The 21,132-nt window shown below is 38.6% G+C and overlaps 1 protein-coding gene across 1 annotated transcript; it reads right to left on the bottom strand.

The window, feature by feature from the left end:
* Positions 1–343: 343 nt before the first annotated feature.
* DYTN (dystrotelin) lies at positions 344–20,043 on the bottom strand. Its single transcript, XM_068408224.1, has 14 exons — positions 20,010–20,043; positions 17,814–17,888; positions 15,949–16,150; positions 13,814–13,899; positions 12,836–12,924; positions 12,095–12,166; positions 11,542–11,705; positions 10,559–10,670; positions 8,604–8,749; positions 6,834–7,002; positions 5,051–5,121; positions 2,776–2,935; positions 1,011–1,491; positions 344–447 (listed from the first exon to the last, which is right to left on the bottom strand). Exons 1-14 carry the CDS (start codon positions 20,026–20,028, stop codon positions 344–346), a joined length of 1,950 nt encoding a protein of 649 aa, XP_068264325.1. The 5' UTR covers positions 20,029–20,043.
* Positions 20,044–21,132: the final 1,089 nt, after the last annotated feature.

Below are 21,132 nucleotides of genomic sequence, written 5' to 3'. Positions count from 1 at the left end.
CTCTCATATAAGAAATAAATGTTCCTGAAACACAAGCCATTACTGACTATTATAGCAATAAGAAGAAAGGACAGGGCAGGACAGTTGTGAAAGCCAGGGTAACATTAATGAAGACATGCTGATTTTTATCATCTGGGCCAACATCTACAGCACAGGAGCTGGAAACCACCAATAGAAAAGGAACATTGTTCTCTAACACTGTTTATGGTTCCTGGTGAAGTCAGTAAATGCAGAAATCTGTTATGCTGGGTTATTACAATGCAACATCTGAGGCACTTTAAAGTGTCTGACACAGCATCAATTACCTTCAATAGTTCAGCTGTATTTTGAATGGTAGTTTTCATCATTCACAAGCTGGTGAAGTTACTTGGTTGATAAGGTCAGAAAAGGATCTGCAAACACATTCAGCTGTAGAGAAGAACTCCTGCTGCAAAGCAGACCGCTGAACTGAAAAGTAAACATATTTTAAGTCTTTCAGAGCATTTGGATGCTGCCAGAGCCCTGAAAAACTCTTTATAAATCTCTAATTTAAGATAACTCTGTAGAAACAGCAGCTTTTCCCATCATCCTCCTTATTACATCCTCATTATCAAAAGTGAAACAACCTGAGTGTTGAGCAAAGCTCTGCTGTGCAACACCATTGATTACAAAGGGATTTTGTACTGCTGGAAGTCTGCCTGGGACTAGAGTCATAGTTACAGTGTCACAGAAGTGGCAACAGAAAAGCTCTCCAGTGCTCTCACCAGTTTAAGTTTGCTCCTTAATTGATTCTGAGACTGATTTCCTCTTACGTACTTTGACTCATCCTGTTTCAAATTAGTCCAACATTAGGGCTATATTCTACCTTACAGGAATATGTTCTACCTTACAGTATAGAACTGGAGTACTTCTACAATGGCAAAGGGAAGATTCTGAGTTTCCTCTGAGGGTTAAATGATTATGAACAATATTATAGAGTAAACTAGATGAAGGTAAGAAGACAGTGTCAAGATAATGGGGAGAACTCGTACCTGGTTGGGCTTGGAGAGACAATGCATCCTTCAGTTTCATCACTAGCTGCTGCAGTTCCACTTCCTCACTGACTTCCTTCTCATCAGGTGGTATCTGCACTGCAGTGTGAGTAAGAACTGTATGCCTCATGATGCCACTGAGGGAGTTTTCTGTCAATTCAGGCAGATATGTGTGATTCTCTTTTGCTTTTTTATACTGTCCCATAACAGGTCTGTCGCTCTGCAGGGACACTGACTCCAGTGGGTCTTCTGAGAACATAAAGTCCACTGCAGCGGGAACCTCAGATGTTTGTAAAAGCTGCATTCTATTTGCAGAGCTGTGAGGATCCAAAGATTTCCAGTCTGCACATCTTCTGGAAGTAGGCCTTATTTGGGCAGGATTTAATCCACCCCTCATTCTCCTTTCCAGCAGGACATGTGGATTTCTTGGCATCATATTCTCACACTGTGCAAAAGGATGCTCTGGTGACTGTAACATTGTCTGCAATAGACAAAACACAGAAACTACATTATGAAATAACTGCTATTTTGGTTTGCTGGTAGTACTAAAATAGGTAAGAAAATAATTTCAGGCCAGAAATTTTTTTTTTTTAATTCTGGTGAACTAAACCAATTCTTTCCACAAATAAAATATTTTCCTGCAATAAAATAAAACTTTGTGTTTGAGTTTGGACAAATCTATGTGGCCATTTTTTGCACAATTCCAATCTGAAGACATTATATGCTTTAATGCCATAGAAAAGTGGGAATAATAATGTTCCAAGAGTAAATTTGCAGGAAAATTGTTCTAAAAGAATTAAACTAAGGGAAAAACATATGTGTATATTAAACACGTAATCAAACACCTCACACCTGTTAATATTTGAAATTCCAAAACTAGGTCAGCTGTCAGTGCCACAGTTGTACTTGGAATTTCCTAGACAGAACTATGATGGCAAATACCATCCACTGCATGAATGCTGAGTCTGATGTAACTGGGATGCACTGAGCTGACTTTGCATGCACTGGACACTTAACTGCGTGTGTGCAGCCAGCTCTGCATGTTATGGACAGGCCAGTGTCACACAGGATGGTACGACATGCCAGATCATACCGGACTCCATGTGCAAGTGACATAAAGCTGACCAAGTGTGCACTGCAGATGTGTCTGGCTTTTCTCTATGTTTGACCATACCTGAAAAACACACTAAAAACAGCATTGCAGAAAATGCTACAAAAATGCTGTAGGTGGCAAATATGTATGCATTCCCCATGAAATAAGGGCCTTTTCAGAACCTCAGAGATACTTTAAATGAACAAGAGTCAATACAATTGAAAAGAAATAAAATATTTTCTGTTAAGAAGTCTGTATTACACCCCAGTACAAGACAGCAATTAGAAATGACAAAACAGTATTTTATTTATTCAATGCCAATACAGGATTCTTCTCTAAAGAAAAGACTGCAATGAAGTATCTAATACTTCTGTTGGAAACCATTTTCTCACTCCTGTTGGAATTCCCCCTCATTATTTTCACTGCAGTAGTATCTAAACATCCCAGACACGGATATCTGGGCTAGATGCTAAATATATACAGAGTGACAAGAAAATCCCTGCTGCAAAGAGCCTATCTGCTTTATCTGAAGACAAGAACCTAAGATGACTGAGCAGACAAGTGGAAGGTGCACAAAACAGTATCAACAGTGCTAGTCTGCAGGAAAAGGAGTAGTTAGTGTTCAGTAATTGCCCATAGCTGTGAAGATTCTTGGTATATTCATCACTATACCTTTACTTCTTGCTTCATTTGCTGCAGCTTCATTTGGAGGTTTTCATGGCTTGCTCTCAGGGTTTGGAGCTTTGCCTCTATTTTGTAGCTTTTGTCTTCCTGGCAGTTGTGAAGAAATTGCATTTTGTCCTTCCATTTGTTGAACTGCTTCTTCATATACCTGCCAGGGACACAGGAGGGTGGGAATTTTGCTAGATCACACACACACACAAATACATGCAGTCATGGAAAAGAGCAAACACTGTACCACAAACTTTCTCCTCTTTGTCAGTTCAGGAAATTTTTGTCAGCTTTGGGCTTACAGGCCAGTATTTCAGGAACTGGGATGTATCCATGGAATTAGCAAGAACAGGAGTGTTCTAGATGAGGAAAGATGCGAGCTGAGTGGAACTGTGGCCAGGATTGAGCCTTGCCTCGTGGGGTTTTACCTGTCCCCCAAAGGTGGCTGCAACAGAAGAGACATTATAGCAGTCCCTCTGTCTAGAAGAAAACTACTTATGGCAACTCCCTGACCTGCAAAAGATTCCCATCATTTCCCCCTGGGCAACAAAGGAGTAAAAGCAGCCTTTACATCTTTGATTGAGTTCCTTCTTGCTCCTAGTATTCTATGCAGCTTGTTTGATGACACCAATAGTTTTTGCCAAGGCCACTTGTCCTTGAAAAGATACTGTGATTTTTGCAATGAGAAGTGCCACCCTCCCATGCACACCAGAGAAGATTTACAAATTACCTACTCAGAGCACAATATGAGAAAAAGACCACCCAATACCACTCTGTTCTAGAGTTGGGATTTCTCTAAGGAGTCAGGGCAGAAATACAGTTTCGTCTTCCCCACGGCTGAGGTGGAGACAGACAGAAAAGCTTTTTAACACTACAGTAATAAACCAACTGCTTCATATCACATGATGAAATAGTTATCTCCCTTGCTTAGTTACATCCAGAAGTTCATGTGATTCACTTTCTTTTGGGTATGCATCGGCTCACGGACAAGAGCCCCATCAGTTTCACTGGAATTATGCAAGATTTGTCTGAATGGGACAGCAAGTCAGACCATTTAAAATTAAAATTAATATTACAGTGGTCCCTTGTAACACCAATTAATGGGTCTTTACTGTAAAATGCTGCCTACCTTCAACTAACTCAGAGCCCAGTTCTGTGAATAGGCACATAAATGCTGGAAGTTAGTCAACAAATAAGAACAAAGAGCTTCCCAGGAGTAATGTGATTCATTCACGCAGTCATATGATAAGCTTGGGTCAGAGTGTGATGCAGTATTTCAGGAGCAGGCTTCCCAGATATCCTCGTAACTATTGCTAATCTAAACAAAAGCTGAAGGTCTTTGCCATATCTCTTTATTTTCCCATGTGAGAACAGAGAGTGAGGCAGGGACACAGACTTACAACGAAACTGCAGTTGCTTTGCTCTAGTCTTGGAGTGCCCTTGTGTGAATTTGGAGAAGCAATTGCACATTGACTTATTAGAATGAAACAAAACGGGAACAGAGGGAACTGAACATGCTGAAGGAAATGGAGTAAATTCAGGATCAAATCCTACACTTCACTGTAATTCCATCGGTTTCAGTGGTCACAGACATGATTATATCTACAGCACATTCATATATAACTACAAAAATGAAGGAGGGGAAAGCAAAAGTGAAAGAAAAAGGTAAGCATCGTTGCCCATACACCAACAACCCCCTCCAAACAAACAAACCATCCAAGAAATTTGTGGTTTAGGAATTAATATTTTATCATGTCAAAGGTTTGAATATCAGAAGGGACTTCTGTGATAAGCTAAGTCATGGAATTTTTATGCTGTATTAATAGTTACTGTATTAAGCCTGTAATCTCTATCTGACTTAAAGCATATTTTTTTAAAAAGATATCCTTCTTTGATTTAAAAACTTCATGCAAATTATGACATTTGTTTTGTTTAAGCCTTATTCAGAGAAAAATTTGAAAGATTATGCTATTCTGATATTTTTATATGAATGAACATTTTTTTTCCCTTAAAAAATGACTTTTAGAAATGTAAACTAACAATTGCAGAAATGCTGATGAAAGCAAACCAAAATGTTTTGGTTTGCCAGAAATTGTTTTTCCAGTGATCTCCATTTACAATTTTTGTTGCTGAGTTTTTGTCATTCATCCCCATTTGATACGATTTGTTTTAAATCTCAAAATCTCTAAAGTATGGAAAAATCATTTGTCTTCTAGGTCTTCACCGAAGCAGCACTGCCCACCAGCCTTGTCACTGTACTACTGCATTTACCTACCTGCTCTCATTGTGAATGCTTTTGATGGATTCATGCATTTTTAACATGTCTGCTTCAAAAGGGGCTATTTCCTATAATGAAAAAAGGTATCTGTTTATAATTTTATCAGCAATAACATTACGTTTTCTATGCAAATTTTGGTATAAGAGGGCATGGCAAATTTGGGATTTCGTCTGTTTTACAGATTTACTAGTTAACTTTTTAATTTAACTGATTGCAATCAACTGATGTATTAAAGTATTTCTAATGGCTACTAGAACAGACTGGAAAATTTACTCTATAGAACAAATTCTTTGTCCTATGGCAAATTCTAAGTGTACAAGAATTTATTTTGTTTTAAATTAGAACCAAAACTTCATTCCCTGGAATTTCTGCAAAATTGAATATTCTGATTTGGGAGCAGTCTCTCCCAAGTCCCATTAACTGCTTTAGGACAAGGAGATGGAGGAAGGGACTGGATGTAGAAGAGAGAAGAGAAACTCCTGATCTTTGGATGGAAGTAGCAGCCCCTGGGCCATGCAGGGGACAGTAGCCCAGAAGTCAGGGAGACACTTTCCAGGTAAGCTGCTTTAGATGCATGGTGTAAGCTGGGCTGGAATCAGGGCTGCCAGGGAATTATGAGACTAAGAGCTGGGTCTCCAGGACCTCCAAGCTAATGGATTCTATTAAAAGCTATCACTGGACTTACAGTTTGCATCTTTTCAAGCAACATTGAAATAATCTGCACTATAACATGTTGGAAATCAGTATAAAACTGCTCAAAGAGAATTCTCAGCCCAGAGAGAAAATGAACAACAGAGGAATGCATGTGACAGAATCCCACTACAGGGATACAAGTCCCGTCTCGCTGTCTTCTAAAACGACGAATGCCAGCCATCAAAATGACATGCTTAAGCAATGTCTGCCCACAACTTCTCCTGCAGATATGTGCTGGCTGGCACTATACCTGAGCTGGGCAGCAAAGTCCTAAAACGCAGGTCTTCCAAAGGGCAGCGCAGGAGTAGCAGCCAAAGGAGTGACCTGACACGCACAGGCTAGTCATCAGTTACAGCACCCTTGGCTTCTGGGAAGAACAAGATGAGTGGATGACACAAACTGGTTTGAACACAACCCAGTGTTCCCTATATTCTGAGTATGTGCAGAGCTAGCAACCTCTCAAATAAATATAGAAACAAAAAACTGCTATGTAGTTATTTTTATCTACTCTGTCCTACCCACTCCTCTAGCATTGTTTCTATGCAGGGAACCTGGAAATGGATTAGTGGAGAGCTTTTATGCATGAGCTATTTTAGTTGGAGTGGACACTACTCTGGGTTTATCCTTAAGAAGGGCCCATTCTGTCCTCTTGCTATTGCCATGGTAACAAAAATGGCCTGAGCATAATAAGAATTAAGGCATCCTTCCTTGACATTTGCTTGCAGTAGGAGGACATGATGGCATTTTTTACTGTCAGAATAGAGAGAGGATTCCAGTCTCAGCTAGTCATTCATGTGCTACTTTAAGACAACTTGAAAAGAAAAAAAGTAACAAAGCAAATATCCTTACAAATGCTTCTGAAAGTCATGGAAGCCAAGCAGTTAGTCACAAATCTTGGGAGGGTATCAAATTCAAGCTTCACTAAGTTTTCAGTTTCCACATTTTTTTCCATAAGTGAGAAATTAACAGAAAGGTGAAGCTGCCCATTACATTTCTTTTTCATTGGTAATTAGAAGTCAATTAGATAGTTAACTTGGTTGGTCTTATTCACAGCTATTAGGCTATTACGGCTTCATGTTTTGCTCACCTGAGGTTTTGTCTTGCTTTGTTCTGGCGTCTTGCTGTTATTCTCACTCTTCTGCATTACAGTTCTGTTTTCAGATATGAATTTAGGTGACTCCAGGACAGGTCTGTCCACTGGGAAACACAGGTTTTCAGGGCCAGGTAGTGGTGAAGCACTGAGCTCTGCAGGGGGACTATATACCAACCGAGATGTAATGAGTAGAGAAAGGATCAAGCCTTATATGTTTTTTGGTACCCAGAAAGATCAAAATAAAACTAATGCACTGTAAGTAGACAGACAGCTGTGCTTTTGACTAAGCAAGAAGTATGGCTTAGCTATGCCTGCTGGCATATTTTGGCTGAAAGAATGAAATTCCTTAAAACAAAACTCTTTCAACAGATTCTCAACAACAGGTTCTTCTTTCCACGCACTTAGTGCAATTTGCTACTTCTCTTTTTTGCTTCCTTTAGCCAAGAGGTAAATATCTTCAGAAACTGAACTACAACAAGATAGCAAAGGGCCAGGCATCCTGCTGTTCAGTACATTCTATGCTAGGAAAAGCCCAGATATCTATGAGCCCCACAGTGACACCTGTAATGGCAACCTCAAATTCTTCTTTCTCTCATTGCTACCCAAGCATTTGGTATGCAAAACCCCACAGAACTAGAGAAATCTTGATTGCACATAGAAGGATTAAACGACATTCTAAACAAAGAAAGATTTCTTGTTGCTGAATAGAACTAGGGAAATATTAGCAATAGAAAATGTTTTGCATTCCACTACATTCTAAAAAACAAACACTGAAATAATATTCTCTGTGAGAATCACGGTAACTATCGTCCATCGGTCTTACTGTATACAAAAATTGCTTTCTAATAGCAATGTACTTACCTAGCAGCATAGCACAATCAAGTTTTATAAACAAATTTTTCTCCTCCTTCACGCAAGGATGAAATGAATTCTTTTAGAGAGGAGTGACCATTTTTTCTTATTTCAATCTCACTGAAGTCTCATTTGGAGAACACATGTGAGATGCAAGAGAGTTGCTAGGTCTTTATACAAGTAGGAAGGAATCTCACCCTTCATATGTTTGTAGTGCTTATCTCATATTCCCTTCGGTTTCTACTCCTAAATATCAACCAAAATCTCAGAGCAAGGAAAGGACAACTACAGGGAAAATCACAATGCAACCACCAATGCTCATTATTAACCACTGTGATCAGTGGAAATACAGTAATGAATTTACACATTAACTAAAAGCACACAAACCAGAACTGATCTGAAAGAACTGGAATGGTTAGATCAGCTACTCACTACTGTGAGTAATTCCACAGGACTGCAAATTCAGTGGGACTTGAGTAGAATGACTGTCAATGAACGGACTGTGGGTCACATGTGGAAAGTATTCACAGTTAATTTCCAATGAATTTGTCACGGAGGTGCTTAAAAACCCATGCAATTTTGACAGGTACTAAATATATGCAATGCTTGACCCTAGACTGAGCATAAGAAATGGCATGGAGAGAAAGAGATGGCATAAGGAAGGAGGGAAGGAAGACACAAGCATGTTATGTTTTATAAGACAACTGGTCATTAGGTTGTCAGCACGGTAATCATGGTTAAGCTACAGAACAATGTGCAGCAAATTTCCATTTATGCTTTCCCTTTTTAATGGAAAAATCATGACATGGTGTCTGTCATAACAAAATCATTTACTCAAAGGACATAATGAAGCAATATCCCACAGCCTGACGTATTATTCAGAGATTATAAACTCATCAGAAACAAACTCACAAAGTCTTTTTGTGAGTAGGGAAGTGCCCCTCCTTCACTATGTCCAGAGCCGTCCTTCTCTGAGCTTCCTTTCTTCTGCAGCGCTCTTGAAACAGGTTGTTCCTGATGGTGCGGAGAAAGTGCTTTGCATTCGCCTTTGCTGACATCTATTGGAATGAGGATTATTGGAATAAAGGAGTGAATTTTCAAACAGGTGCTGCCCGGAAGTAGACACAGTCCAAGGCAAAGGCAAGACATAGGAAAGCGAAGGTCCACCTGTTCAACAACTGAAGAGGTTAACGGCTGCTGTCTGAGCCCTAGAAGGGGAGGCTGAGGTGGGTGCTGATCCAGAACCACAGGCAAGAGCGGATCCAATTCTGTTAGGCAAGCAAAACACTCTGTCTGGGCCAAATTCAGGCAGCCTGGAAATGCTTAACACAGGATTTTGGCAGTTACAATGATTAAGCTCACAGTCACAACGGTAATTCTGCCTGACTAGCATCTAAGTTTCCTCTTGATCAATGGGAAGAAGTACTTTCATACTTGTATGAAGTGTTAACTGATACAGCCTTCTGTGCTTCACCTCCTCCTCTCATACAATACAGTAAAAACCACACTTAAATTTGTCAGAGCAGTGTCAGGCTCAAGTACAACAACTAAGCTCAGTAGCTGTATTATAGGGGGACACAAACCAATTCTGTCCCAGGAAATGACTGCTGCAGGACACGGGGTGAGCCCTGACAAACTGAGCAGGAAAACACAAAGAAAACATACAGCATGCCTTCTAGTCTTTTCTCAGCATGGTAATAACATTACCACAAGGTGTCAGCACGGTAAGCAAAAACAGTGCTGATATTTCAAATCCCCACTCAGCAGCCTACTCCCTGATAAAGACAATGTGAAAACTTACCCAGTTTAGGACAGCATCTGCTAAGAGTGCTATTTGATTTTCCTACTTTCTCACAGATGGAGGATGAGGAAGAATATTTGGAGGAATGAACATCTATCTGTTATTTTGAATGAAGATACTAAGCATCCAGATACAGTTTCTCACAGTGTTAGCAACAGGGTTTGGTTTCCAGAAAGAGAGCAATGAAGTGGCTACAGTTTAATGTTCCCTCAGACAAAGGGTGACTGCAAGAGCAGTCTAACATTCTTTAGTTTTGGTGCAGACACTGGCTACCCAGATATCTTTCATGTTAGGTGCAGGGTTTCAGGAAGGAGACCATGAAGTACAGCTTTCTAGGAAAACTTTCATGGGTGCTTTTCAGCTCATTTATTGGAACAGAAGAAGATACTGTTATACAGATCCACAAAAAAACCTCTCTGCTGCTGTGTGCAAGATCTGCAATCTCCTGCTCAAAGGAGAAGCTGATCTTGCAAACACAAATTCCCAGTGTTGAACTTCACCACTAGTGTGATGAAAGCACAAGTTGCCCCTGTAATAGAGACCAAGTAGGTGAGCTTAGTTGGGCCCATGCTGCCTCTCTGTGCTGTGTCCCTAACTGACAGTGACAAATGAGTCCAAAAGGTTTACAATAAAATAGAAAAGCTCCAAAATAAAGGCAATTTCATGCAGGAGTTTGTACAACTTTAGGATGAATTAATTTCTGAATGAGTCCGCATTGGGATTGGGAGGAAGGAGCACTGGGACACACTGAGGGCCCTTTCCACAAGTTTAAGGGTGATCTGCAAATGGCAAACTTGCCATAAAACTCCTTGGGAAGAGGACTTGCACTATGGCATTTCATGGCTCTATTCAGTTATTTCAGAAAAAAACCACTCCTTCTAAAGTTAGAAGCCCCCTTTTTTCCTTTCCCTGACTTACTGTTCCCAGATTAATAATGCTGGTATGTCATGGCCATTATGGCTAATACACACATAATTTCATAATCAACGTAGTTCAAGAGTCTACTGCCTATTTGCTTACATGAAGAACCTGAACAGGGAAATGAATCAGTGTAATGGGACTCTACCTGCACACAGTGTTCCACAACAGGATGTGACCTCTTATGTGGTTTGCTGAGACGGCCAGTGAAAAAGCAGACTTGGCAAAGGTCAAAATTGAGGCACTTCAGACAGCGATACCTGTGAGGGAAAACAGAAGGATTAAGTTACTTCCCCACAAGACCTTGGTGTAAGCGAGCTTGATTACTGGAAATCCAGATCCCTGGGTTCTGAAATGCAGAGAAGCACCTTTGCTAGAATAATGACTCTTCTCACTGTTCTCTGAATGCAAGAGTTATTTTGTCCAAATGACAGTGGACTATTCTCCAGAACCCACTAATGATTTTGATATTATTTATTTGCTGCATCGAAATTCAGTCCAAGGAAGAAACGGTTGTTCTAGCGCCATTTTTGAGAATGCAGTTACATCTTCATATGCTTCTTATGCACCAGCTTATCTCTATTTGCTGCTCTCATGGAACTGTAATATTACTACATTATTGATGTAGGATTTGCAACTTTGCAAAAAAATAAAAATGCAAAAACCTAAACATGCAAGATTACTATTAGTGAGAAGAGTAACAGTAAAATGCTTTTCTGAGCATTCTGATCAATACGTAATGAATAGCCTTATTTTTATACCATCAGGCCATTTTATCCCATTACTTAGATGAATAAGATGCTAAGATGGATAACTTAACTAGCTAGTTAATACACCTGATTATGGGACAAAGAACTAAGAAATGAGATACACAGGTTTAATTGGCTTTACCACTGAACTGCCAGTTTACTTTCAGTAAGTCTCCATAATCATATCTGTGTTAGTGAACTAAAGAGAAGCAGGATGCAGGCTTGAGCACTAGCCTGTGATGGTTCTCTCTTTCCCTGTCTTACTTCTTAGATTATGTCCAAAGTTTGTTGCTTAATACAGCAGTTAGAGCCTATAAGGTATGCAAACAATGGTAAGAACTATTTATGTGGATGCTACAGACTACAGTAATTACTGACGCACCTGAGGCCTGTAATGGGGAAAATTTTGCAGACTCTGCATCTAGCTTGGTGAGAAACCATTTCTGTGGCTGATAATCTGTAACACGTAGGGAGCCACAGGAGAACAGCAGGCTCTGATCTCAGCCAAGACAGGAATTTTTCTTCAACAATTGCTGAATCCAGAACCTGGAAAAAATACACGTCTCAAGTTCAGCCATCTACTTGAAAAGAACTGGTGTCTCATCTACAATTCCTAATAAAAGCTCTGATACTGGACTCTTGGAAATGGAAATAGATTTGGGAATATTGGAAAATAATGGAAAAAATAATGGAAAATAGGTTTTCCATTCATGTAAAATGTTACTGGGTTCCAAAGGTTTTGGAATAAATGCAAGTGTCTTCAGTAGTATCTTACCGAGCATCTTTTCTATAGATATAAATCCTCCTGTGAGACTGACAAAGAGTCCTGCCCCTTAAAAGTAGATACTGGTGGATGTTATATGGTGATACACTTGCAATTTTAATCAACCAGCAACATTCAAAATCATTTCCCAGGACATCAGAATTTCACTCACCCCATGGAAACAGCTGTGAGTCGCAATTTCCACACAAGACAGAGTGCAGCTTTCTCCCACAATGGCTGGGATCTGCATCAAGAAGAAAGGCTCAGAAACACCTCAATAAAAAACAGATGTTCCCATCATGCTCTGGTGAGATGGTGACAGCACACAGATGGTGAAGCATCTACAGAAATGCCATTTTACATACTGTTCTGAAGAAAACCTGTTCATATTCATACCATCAGTGTGCAATTTCATAGTTCAGTGTCAGAATGATTTGCTTCCAGCTCACTGAAATGGATCAACATACTATGTTGCCGTACTAGAATACTGAAGGACACTGGGTTTGAATCTCAGGGGTCATTTTCAGATCCCATTTCCAGCCCCAGTGCAGCTGGAAATACCTGTATTTCTAAGGCATTTTTCTGTAACTGCAAGCTATTCCAGTGAGTACAGACATCTGAGGTTTGGAGTCGCTTTAGGAACAGCTGTATGCGGCTGTTCCCAGGACCTGTAAGCTCATGCAAAATGAACGCACAGAGGCACTGACACGAGTGGTTACTCTGACTGAGAAAAGCTAGAGAGTTTGATTGCTTTACCTCCTTTGCATGGTAGCTCCCTACGTCCACAGAGTGCCCTACTGACTTCAGTGCCATAATGTAATCAAACACAAAATGTATCAACCATGTATTCTTTTCTCCTAGATCAGCATACTCCTACAAGATCCGTTGTGTAACAGCACTGCAGTGGCATTACCTGATTTAAGTCTGTTAGTAGGCTTCTCAGGGCACTACGGGTAATCAAGGCTGCCTTCTCATCAGGGACAGCATAAAACTGGAAGAAAGCTGAAAACAACGAGAGTAAAGAAACTGGAATCCTGGCAGAGCCTGAAGTGTCTTCTAGCTACTTATTCTCAAACTACCTACATGATGATTGCAGCCTACCAAATAAACCCCTCAAGAAAGTTCCTCTTTATTGTCTATCTAACAGGCACTCAGTGACTGCTGTGACAATACTTTCTTCCTACAGGCAGGGGAAAGAGGAGAAAATCAAGGAAATTACAGCAATTCCTTACTCCTGGCAGTTAAGACAGGTAAGGATGAAGGAAACAATGAGCTCATTTTCATGGCTGTAAGAAAAATATTTAAATATGTTTATGCAAGATATGTCCTACTTAAATTGTGAACTGTTAATTCCAAGTTGTAATTTGGAAGGAAATACACAATATGCAGTGGGAGAGTGTGAGGCCAATATGCCACTTGTGGTCCATTTGTTCTCCATTTTGAGCATTTAATTCAGGCAGAAATCTTTGTGCTGCACATTGCACTGGGCTACCTTATCTGTTATACTTAGTTCTTTCAGCATTTTTGTCTAATGTTAAAAGGGCTGTAAAAGCTTCCCGGATCAAATATATATTGTTTTCTAATCCAATGAAATTTAAAACTAGGGATTTTCTGTTCTCTTCTGCTAGGCAAATAGAACTTGGCCTTCATTTTTAAGCTCTACTTATATTAAAATTTACTACGACTTGTTGTGAGACTCTCTATGCAAAGATGGCCAGAGACATTGATGGAACAGTACTCTGCATCAGCCTTTCTCTACAACTCAGCAGTCAACATAATTTACTTTCTGCATGGCAGAATTGTATTCTCTTTTAAAGTAAAAGAAAATACAATGGAGATTTTTCTCAACGTTCAGTATTTCAGGCAGTGTATAAAATCATACATTTCTCACCTCTGTATTTAGCCAGTAGAGTGTCTCCTGAAAGGGCAATTAGGGCAGCTGCAGCAGACCTAGTTTTGACATAACCTGTTCCAGTTCTAGGAAAATAAAATAAGTTACATTACATTCACTGAGAATGTAAAAACTGAAACCTCTAAAGAAAAAATATTGCTATGTTGGAAGAAAACTTCAAAACTCATATCCTTTTATATGTGTATAACTGATGTTGCATTTTAGTGATATTTTATGTCTAGGACCCTTTGTCACTGAATATAACTACAGAGTTAACTGCTCAAGACACCATGCAATCATAAAACAAAAAGACAGCATCTCCTTCGAAGACCTCAATTCCAAGTAAATTATAATTTTACAATTACAATACATGTCCTAAAAAAAAATAAATCTGCCTTTCATTTGTGGAAAGCCTTCCCAAATATGGAAGTGAAAGCAGGATTACAATCTGTTTTTTGTATTATATCATCAGGCAGCTTCACTGTGGCTCCAAATCTGCACTGAGCTTCTCTTGGGCTGATTCCCTTTAATTTCACTGCACCTCAATTTAATCAAAAGGATATATGCCGGAGCAGGACTTTAGTTTTGACCATCAGATCATAAAGAATGTAGCTTAATTTACAACCCAAGTTTGTGACATAGACACCTAATGAAAAAATATTTCTTTATCTGAAGACAAAGCAGAAACGGATTGGAAACCATAAATCAGGAAATCCTGGAATTCTGTATTTAAGATATCACTTCTGCAAAGCAGTATTGCACTTCAGAATATCATTACATAAAATCATCTTCAAGAGTCTTTAGATAAACTGCATTTTTACAGAGCATATTGCATAAAGCTGCAGTATAGTCTCTAAAGTATGAGCTGAATGGGAAATCGTTGGTCAAAAGTTTCTAGATTTTGAATTTATATATTTAGTTTTTCCAGAACTTTCACAGAAAGAAAGTCTAAGATTAAAGATAAAGTATACAATCAAATCCCCTTATGATAGTTTACATGAGCTTATTAAGTAAGCTACCTCACAAACATGGAAAAGCCCTTATATGCTCTTGCCATGAAATACTTTCCAGGGTTGATAGTGGAGAACCGCACTCTACAGAGAAAACATGATTAGAAGAAACTTTTTCTATCCTATATAAATGGCAAGGAACTTGTGAATTTTTTTAAAAAGAAATTACAGCAAAAAGAAAATGACACACTGTCCTAAGAAAACAGAAAAAAAGACAAAGATAGTCCTGTCAAGAAGATTCGTCTAAATCATTTCCCTACAGTGCACACAAATTACAAAATATTCTTGATGTTTCTAGCTTTGTTTTGCAATACACCATTTTATTCTTAGCCTTGATATTTTTAAGTACAAAAAAATTCATACTATGGGACCTTAAGCAGTAGTGATCATATTATTAATGAATAGTGATTCAAGAAAAAGTCCTGCAGACCACTTAGATCTCACTCACTTTCGGTAAAAAACTTTGCTCTGATGTAGAAGGGAATAAAATTCACCTGTGGTGAATAAATTGTACAATGAACTTAGCATGTGTCTTTTAACTCTGATACAATCACAAACCAATCCTGCCTTTAGTGAATTAATTCATTATTCACAAACAATACATGAGAAAAGTACACGCTGTGAGCTGCTTCCTTATTATTCCCAGAAACTATTTGCTATTCATAGGAGCTAGCTGATCAGCTTAGTTATGAGACAGTAGTTTTGTTTCATAATTGGTTGATGAACTTTTTAAACTGGAGAAAAAAGAATAATGAAAAGTGATTGGCAAATTCTTGACCTGTGCAAGGGTACTGTCATTCAAAGGCAAATATAGATTCTTTTTCAGGAGTGTATCAAAATATCTTGGCAGCCAAAAGGGCTACTCTCTGTAAAGCTGTTCACAGAAAAAGTTAGCATGGACTGGCAGACATCTGGGCTTCCAGATAATTTTGGAAACATTTGGCCACTGTTTCTCTGATCAAGCTTTGTGCCTCATATTCCTATAGCTGAACTACTCCCATTGTGTATACCAAGCAAAATACCATCAAAATGGGAAAGTTTCATACAGAAATGGTATAAGAGTGGTAGAAACAGTCTTAGTCTAGCAGTACTTCACGATGGATTTACATTTGTGCTTCTTCTCACCTGTCATACATGGCAGTTAGCAGGCTCAACGTGAATTCGGTGGCTTTTGGATCTACCTGTCCTGGTTTTTCTAATCTTGCCCTTTGGAACAGTTTCATCAGCATTCCAGAGACCTGCTGCACTTTCAGAGAAATCTGCTTTTTCCTCTGGCTCTGTTCACTTGATAGGACTTGCTGAATCAGAGAAACATCAATCAAATCCACTGTGGGAAAATTAAGGGAGAAATGAATGAGGATGTCTGCCTTTTCATGAATGGAAGCTCAACACTTTTTTTATTAGAAGTGCCTCGCTAAGACAAGACTGTAAAACGAAGTCTAAAACAGTACACAACATAAAAAGGAAATAATCTAGGAAAGGTCTTGATGGTTGTACGGATGTAGCAAAACTTGTGAGGCTACAAAGATAGAACAGCTCAACTAAAATTCCCTGGATGTGATTTTGGGATAGATAGGAAGGGAAGAAAATAGCACAATTAACTGCATCCAAATTACAGAGGAAAATAGCATGATTAATTGCATCCAAATTATAGACCTAACTTTCATTCTACGTATAGATAGCATAAAACTATGGACCATTCAGTACTTCAGAAAAACGCTCACCTGGGACTGTGAAAACAATTTGTGCTTTGATGTAAGCTTTCTCCTTACGCACAAATGCAAAGAGAAGGGGGCCACTATGGCCAAGGGGCAAACGGGCTGTATTATAAATGTGCCATGGAATAACCAGTATCCAGTGGGAAGAGAGAGCTATGGCTTCTTAAAGGTCACATTCAGTACCACAGAGGCGTGATCAACCAGAATTAACATCAGAAGAGAAAGATTGTAGTAGATTGAAAGTTTGCAGATTGCTGAAGAAGCAGATAACCTAGAATATGTCACCGATGCTCTTTCCAGCACAGATGGGAAAATGTCGGTGTGAGACACTGGCGAATCTCAATCTGGAAACCCATGTGCAATTCTGGTCACCAATGTTCAAAGAGCACTGGGACAGATGCTATGAGTGCCTAGAGGAGACATGGAGGACTAGGCAACGGAGCTAATGAAAACCAGTACCTGAACTGGTACTTCCGTCCTGTGACGCATAGCACCAGGCAGATTTACCATATCATGGCTGAGATCAGACTAAATACATTTATAGACGAGCATGCCCAAATGAAAAAATACGGCCAAACAACAAACTACTCATCTTTTCTGTGCTACCCTGAAGACCTCGCTTGCAATGTTGTGCATTTTCAGCAACAGACTGTTTCAGGTGGAAAATTCAAGACTTCCCTGCATTTTAGCTCAATATGGAATTTACATCCAGTAATTTCAAAGCGACCTAGGTGACCAGGGCTTTGTTCCATAATACTTTGCTTGCACAGAATTCTCACTCACTTCAAAGACAGGGAGAGTGCGTGCTAGCCAGGGGTTTTCTGGTCTATCATATTTTATTTTGTTCTCATTAATACTTATAGTATTAATAATAATGCTGGTCAATGCATTTTTGATGATCCATGATTATTTCCAATAAATCAACTCCTAAGAAACACATGAGAATTTGACATTTAACAAGAATAATAATATACAGATAAAGATTCATAATTGCCAGTGATGTCTACATAGCAGTGCTGCAGATTGTAATAATAATTTGATTCTCCCATGCCTTTAGAATTTTACTAATGTATTTCCACTGACATTCAAAAGGGGAAAAAATCAATTTGTATATGAAGTACTATCTAGCTCTTAAGTGTTCGTAATGCATTCTGAGATTCTCAGGTGGAAAATGAGAGAGCAAAGTAGCATAATAACTCATGGTGACAGCAGTACAAAGTTTTTACAGATTGTTCTCCCTGTCAAAGCACAGGATTATCTTCAGCTACTAACACTGGCACAGACTTTGTACTGAGCGTAGTTTTAGGGCTGTTCTGTAGACGGAGCTCTGAACATCGTTGAAAGCCTCTGTGAAAGAAAAAAAACCAAACATTACAATAGAGTGGTTGATTTAGAAAAAAAAAGGAAATAAAGAAAACCAAATTTGTTTTAAGAAATTGTTAAAAGTCAAAATAACCAAATTTGGACTTGATCAAAGCCCACAATACTCTGAGAGAAAATTTTGTAAAAATGAACAAAAGGAAAACATTTTATTTTTTTCCCAATAGCTTTGTGGGGAAAATGGTCTTCTTATGACCAGTGACACGACAAGTCATAAAAATAGTATTTAACATAGAGAGCACACCTGCTTCTTTGGGAATCAAGTCTATTCATGGATCAGAAAAAAAGGATATGCACTATGCATACTTCTAGCCAAGATCATAATGAAATATTATTTCTTCAGGCAAAATAGTTTCTTGATCAGAGATGCTCTTCTACAAGGAACAGTTTGTCAGTCTGCACAGCAGGTTTATTGTTTTGGATGCATATTGTTTCAAGCATTAAACACTTTTTCTGTCAAGATCAACATCTGGGACTCTCTCAGAAGAAGATAAGCAATTTACCAGAGCAACTGGCTTTTGACATCTCTGCTTTGTAATCCCACTCAAGCTGCTCGACTAAATCCCATACACTTACATGATTTCAGCTGATTCCTTTCACATCACTAAAGGATATTTTCCTGAGTGGGAAGTAAGGGCTTCTGAACATGACCTGTATCTGGTGCTTTACAAACATACCTAGATCTTCAAGATGAAAAGAAAGGTTTGTTGACAATAGCTTTAGAAACTAGAAAGGGATTTATCAGTTATCCCCCTGTCCTCAGAGACTCTCCCTGTACTTCAGAGAGGAAGAGTTACTCACAGTTGATTGATTAAGGTGAAAGATAAGCAACGAATACACATAACTGAGTAGAAATAACTTATGAAACTCTCTACCTGTTTAGTCTGGAAATGAGCCAATCTGTGTGCAATCATTTCCCACAAATGTACCAGACTAATGTTAATAGCCAGCAAATTATGAGCTCTGCTGGTTCCCAGATGCTGCCTAAGATATAGAAATAAGCCAATATCTGCTATACCATCTGTTTAGTCCTGCTCTTGTCATGCTATGTTTTGTGATATTATTTGGAGATGTAGTGTAGCATGTCATACAATGTGAAAAATGAGTTTTGATTCCATGTATCATCAGGTCTCTTTCGTCAGTAAACTGATCCAAAGCTCTTTTGAAAGTAACAGAAAGACTCCCACAGTTTTCAGTAGGCTACAGATTAAATTCCAAATGCTTATTTTCAAATACAAATCTTAGAAACATACACATGATCCAACTCAAACACCTTCCACATGCAAGATGACTTCGTAAGTGGAGGGAATCTGTTTTAGTAGCCATCTGCTGCTACTTACTTCAAGTCCATCCTTACAGACAAAATGGGGCCTCCAAATAGGGCATTCTGTGCCTATCAGGTGATAGTTCCAGAATTAACTTGCAATAGCACACAAGTAAAACAGCAGACAAAGAAAAAAAAGCCCAAATTAAATACAAACTATTTTAGGATTATTATTTCTGAGAGGCTATTTGGGGGCACATGACAATTAAACTCTTTAATTTCTCATAGGGATGGAGCTTCCCCTTTGGACAGAAAACGAGCATGTAATCATTCCGCAGTGGGTCAAATTTCACCGCAAGACTCATAAATGCCCTTGTTGAGAAGCTGACAAAGTAATTCCAAACACCTATAGAAAAGAGCGCATTGTTTCCTGACATCTCCAGCTGGTTACCTGCTAGTTTCGCATTTTGCGCTACTTGTTTTGTAGCAGATCTATTAAGATTTTGCACTCAAAAGGGAGTGTATGGCCATCATTCGTGCCTATTCTAGAATATGTGAAAAAAACTTATCACATATTATAAATGAGGGAACAAGGCCCTGTGCGCCTGACGATTCCACAAGCCAAGGTGATAATGGCAGGGAAGGCGCCAGGACAGATCCAAAAATAAAGGTAAGATAGCACAACTGTGTAATTTATCATTTATGTGTTACAGCACAGAGATTCTGGAAGTGGCATGACTTCACTACAAGTCATTAGTTTCTGTCCAAACAGACACAGAAATATCTCTTGAGAAAACGTGGAAAAAAATTAGAAAAATCCTTACCCTCTAAGTCTGGATCCATTTGAAATGAACAGATGGCATTAGGCGTTCTATAATGAAACAAATCAAAGTGTAAAACCACATTTTCTAGACAGAGACATATCGAACCATTCAAATCAAACCTTTTAATCTGAACATTTTACTGGATGCATTTCAGAGATGAAATTAAACAGAATTACATGAAACAACATAATAGTTTTGGTGCCAAGTGCAGAGAAACTCCAAAAAATTGCATGCTGTCTGCTCAGGATAAAGTAAGAACAACTCTAGTAACTGCAAAATTGAATCAGGGTGAAAATAGTCCCCCAAACAGTTTCAAATACAGGAAATGGGATCTTTTACTATTGAAGAGTCCAGTGTTTACATACAGGATTACAACAGTCCATAGCATATAATCTCAGGTCAGAGAAGGCATACCTTTACACCAGACTCTTCCCAAGATTCACTGATTGCAATTGCTCACAAGTCTATTTTCTAAAATTTTCAAACTGAACTAAAGTTTTCAGCTGAGCTGACACTATTTCTTTTTGAGCTGAGCAGGAAGGGAAAAAGGAAGCATAACTGTGAATCTACTTCTTTGCACAACTCTGAAAGCAAAGGTAATTATGTCTCTGAGAACAATAGAAACTGAATGTCTCCCCTCAGGATTTTTTTCATTAATGCTCTAAACTACATTATATTTTTAAACATAAAAACATAAATATTAATTCAGTATAGTAACTATCTTTCAGTTAATATTACAGTCAAAAAACACTAGGTGTAACAGATCTAAGTTACATGACACTTCAAAGGCCATGTATATGGCTTATAGTGGGGGGAAAAAAGGAAATTTGCAAGAATAAATAAAAATTAAGTAGTTGGAAACTATCTAAAACTTAAATAATAAATTTGGTATTAAATCTGAACTTACCCAAATGTTCACTTTATCACATTTTTCCAGTGAGAATCATTAATCATTTGTCATAAACATGACAGAATACTGGTCAATTATGAAGCACAAATATTCAATGATCTATAATTATTGAGTCTACCATAAATATGCTTCTCACCATTTTAATTGGTGAAAGCTGCAACTTTGTGTTTCAGTTTCTAACTAACCTATAAATACTTAAAAAGATGGGATATA

The sequence above is a fragment of the Nyctibius grandis genome, chromosome 9, assembly GCF_013368605.1.
Source record: "Nyctibius grandis isolate bNycGra1 chromosome 9, bNycGra1.pri, whole genome shotgun sequence".
Lineage (NCBI taxonomy): Eukaryota > Metazoa > Chordata > Aves > Nyctibiiformes > Nyctibiidae > Nyctibius > Nyctibius grandis.
This window is presented reverse-complemented; position numbering and strand designations above follow the sequence as displayed.